At 43.2% G+C, this 3724-nt stretch overlaps 1 protein-coding gene across 1 annotated transcript in view; it reads right to left on the bottom strand.

Moving 5' to 3' along the window:
* Positions 1 to 1659: 1659 nt before the first annotated feature.
* The window catches only part of LOC122541247 (nuclear factor 7, brain-like), an 18923-nt gene continuing 16858 nt past the window's right edge, over positions 1660 to 3724 (bottom strand). The window contains exon 6 of the mRNA XM_043677864.1: positions 1660 to 2069. Within this exon, the coding sequence (XP_043533799.1) occupies positions 1858 to 2069 (212 nt within the window). The 3' untranslated portion in view covers positions 1660 to 1857. The remainder of the gene's footprint in view (positions 2070 to 3724) is intronic.

A 3724-nucleotide genomic window follows, 5' to 3' on the forward strand; every position in this document is an offset into this window, starting at 1 on the left:
AAGCAGAAATGTGGAGTTGAGGTATATTGGATGAGCTATAATTTTATTGAATGGGAAAGCAGACTTGATGGAATGGATGACCTGCATCTGCTCCTATATTTTATTGTAACGTAGATTGCAGGAATAGCAGGGCTTGATCTCCAGTCCTGCTCCAGTGACATGTAACAACTGTCCATCCAAATTCAAAAGTAGAACCTTTGCCAAATATGACCAGAAATTAGTTACATCCCAACATGTAGACAAAGGGCTACTATCTGAGGTCTTTCGTCCACCAGCTATTAAGGAGCTGTTTATTTATAGAAGCTCTGTTAGCTTGTATTGGACAGGACTGAATTATTTCTCTTTAAATGGAAACCCCATTGGGTCATGTCTCATCTCACAGGCCTCACTACTTTCCTCCTTTTTACTTCTGGGTTTCTTTTTTAGTCACTCTGTTTGTATCTGAGACTTTAATGTTTCAGGTTGCCTCTCCCTCCTGTTCCCTTACACTGACAGGAACCAGCTCCAGGCTCTATTCAGCTGGTCAGAGACATTTGAAAAACGTTTTTAAATTTTCACTGGACAGTGGCTCCCTGTTCGACTTCTTGTGTTTGATTGGGATCTTGTAATAAAAAATAAAATCCACTCAATCCCACTGGGAATGAACTTTTCCTAGATTTTAAGAGGATTTGGGACTCACCTCTTACTTTCACATCAACTGATATAAGACTTTGCACTTTTTTTCCAACAGATGATACAAGCAGCTTAATAGAGGATGCTATGTAAATGCATCCTCTTTGTCACACTTCAGTGTTTGGACTTGCCCCTCAGGATTTCATGGTCCGGGTGCAGAATGTGAGATGGATACACAGAGAAATCCCAGCTCCAGGCTGGGAAACAGGTGAGGAGGTGGAACTAAGGGGTTTGACTGAAGCAGTGAATAAGTGAAAGAAAGAGAGGCACAGGAGATTTAATTTACTTTTCATTAAATTTATTTACAGCTTTATTAGGATTTTATAAAATACAACTGGAAATTCAATGATACATTGAGTGAAAACCTTTCGTTAGTGCTGTTTTCTGACCCCCAAACCCTGACTTCTGACCCTGAACCTAATACTTTAATAACACCCTGACATGGGGAAATGATGACTCTTGATTTCATCATTAGACTATTAATCCGAAGTTCAGGTAATGTTCTGGGGATCAGATTCAAATCCCACCAGATGGTAGAATTTGAATTCAATTAAAAATAAAACTGGTGTCAAAAAGTTATTGAAAACCATGAAACAATTTGCATCTGGCTCACTAATGTCCTTCAGGAAAGGAAGTCTGCCAACCTCACCTGGTCTGGCCTACAGGTGACTCCAAATCCATAACAATGTGGTTGAATCACAACTGCCCTTTGAAATAGCCTAGCAAGCCATTTAATTCAATAGCAGTTATGGACAAGCATAAATGCTGGTCAGCCAGAGATGCCCACCGCCCATGATTCAAGAATGCACTGACATCAGATCACTATGAGGTCAGGAATGTTGTGACCTCAAGTTCCTACTCCTTTCTCAGATCCAGATTCAAACTGGATCAGATTCTCAGAAACTGGTTTAAGTAAGATGTTTCAAAGAAAGGATTAAGTTTCTCATTGAATTTATTCACAGTGAAAGTGTGGAGATGGGACTTGGTGTCTACATTGTAAAAAGAAACTGTCCCAGATTCATAACTGAGATAAACTCCCACCTTCCTGGGGATCTGACTGACAGGAAGAGGGAATAGAGGGTGGAAGTTTATATTAAACTGACCCTCAATCTGCCCAATGGTCCAGAATCCATTCTCTGGGCTCAGACTGACCAATTTCTTCCTCTCCACAGATTCTGAGGCTCCTCACAGACTCCAGTACCGATTCCCCTCCACCTCCACGACCCAGTAGTGTTTCCCTAATGTGAATCCCTCTGACCCCAGGGCACAGGGACAGTTTGTAAACCTCTTCTCAGTGTCAGGGAGACTCCTCTGGGTCCCAGTCCACCTCAAACTCCTCAGATCCTCAGACACCTCAAGCCGTGGATTCACAGTTTCCACATTCAGGGTCACTGAGACTAAGAACAAAATACCCCAGAAAATTAGAGGCTGTCTCTTGGCTTGTGAGGGAGGTTGTGTGTGACAGTGTATGTGTGTGGGGGAGGGGGAGGGCAGTATCATTTGACAGTGTGGTGGAAGGAGTGTGTGTGTGTGTGTGCGCGCGTGCACGTGCGCATATGTTGTGGGCCGTGTGGTTGTGGGGAGGTGCAATCAATTCTGTTCAGCATGATTCCCTCTGAGAAAGTCATGCTGACCCACACAGTCACACGTTTCCTCTCTAGGTTGAGCTTAATTCTCTCCTTCAGAGTTTATCCAATAGTTTCCCCACACTGATCTGAGACTCACTGGTCTGTAATTCCCTGATTTACCACTACCACCCTTCCTGAAACGTGTAACCCACATTAACTTGTCTCCAGTTCTTTAGCACTTCCAATGTGGCCAGAAAGGAATTTTAAATTTGAGTCAGAGTTCTTGTAATTTCCTCCCTCACCTCCTACCGAAACCTGGGATACAACCCATCTGAACCTGGTGACGTGTTCATTATCAAAACCTCCAATATCTGCTTGCCTCTGAAGGTAGTCTCCTCAAGAACCCCACAGTCCCTGCCCCTCCAACATCCTCCTCCTCCTCCTGAGTGAAGGCAGAGTGAGGTTTTTGTTCTGTCACCATAGGCTTAGCGGACCATAGGGCCTGCTCTCTTATTAGAGAAAAGTGACTGGTGCTGATTTAACCTGAGGGCCATCAGACATCAGGTGAGGGAAAAGGTTGAGAAGGAAAGTCCTTCATAGTAACCTTAAAGTGGTGATGCGAATTGAACCCATGCTGTTGGCATCACACTGCTCTGCAAACCAACAATCCAGCCAACTGAACTATTCATGAACACGCCACCAATGTCCTCCAGCACCATACACAATGTGCCAGGTTAATGGATGCAGTGGAACCAGCAGTCTGAGATGTATTTACTTTAGTACAACAAAGGAGTACAATGGGTAGGGCAGATAAGCATAGAGCCAAGACTAATATATGGATGTTATGGCAATACAAAGACTTGGTTTAGACAAGGGCAGGACTGGCAGCTCAACATTCCAGGGTTTCAATGTTTCAGGCATAATCGAGAGAGGTGTAAAAAGGGTCAGGTGCCGCATTACTGATCAAAGCTGCACTAAACACAATCATCTTGGAGGGTTCATCTAGTTAGGAATATGAAAGGTGCAATCACTTTGATGGGGTTATACTATAGACCTGCCAACAGCCAGCAGGAGGTAGAGGATCAGATATGTTGGCGAATCATGGAAAGATGTAAAAATAACAGGTTTGTTGTAATTTGTGATTTTAACTTCCCAAAGGATTCCCTCGTGCCAAGGGCTTAGATGGGACAGAATTTGTTAGGTATATCCAGGGGGAGGGGTTCTTGACACAATACGTAGTTCGTTTAACTGGGGATAAGGCCATATTGGAGAATGAGCCTGGTCAGATGATCAAATTTTCATTATCTCTTTCAGATTCAGTGGGGGATCATTTTGGAATAATGATCATAATTCCTTAACTTTTAAGTCAGTTATGGATAAGGATAGTTATGACCCTCAGGCCAAAGTGAAGTTTGGGCGAAAATGCAAAATTGGGGGCGTCCTAATTGCAACAGCATTAGATAGGAACTGCATGAATTAGATTG

Source organism: Chiloscyllium plagiosum, chromosome 37 (assembly GCF_004010195.1).
Source record: "Chiloscyllium plagiosum isolate BGI_BamShark_2017 chromosome 37, ASM401019v2, whole genome shotgun sequence".
NCBI classification, from domain to species: Eukaryota; Metazoa; Chordata; class Chondrichthyes; order Orectolobiformes; family Hemiscylliidae; genus Chiloscyllium; species Chiloscyllium plagiosum.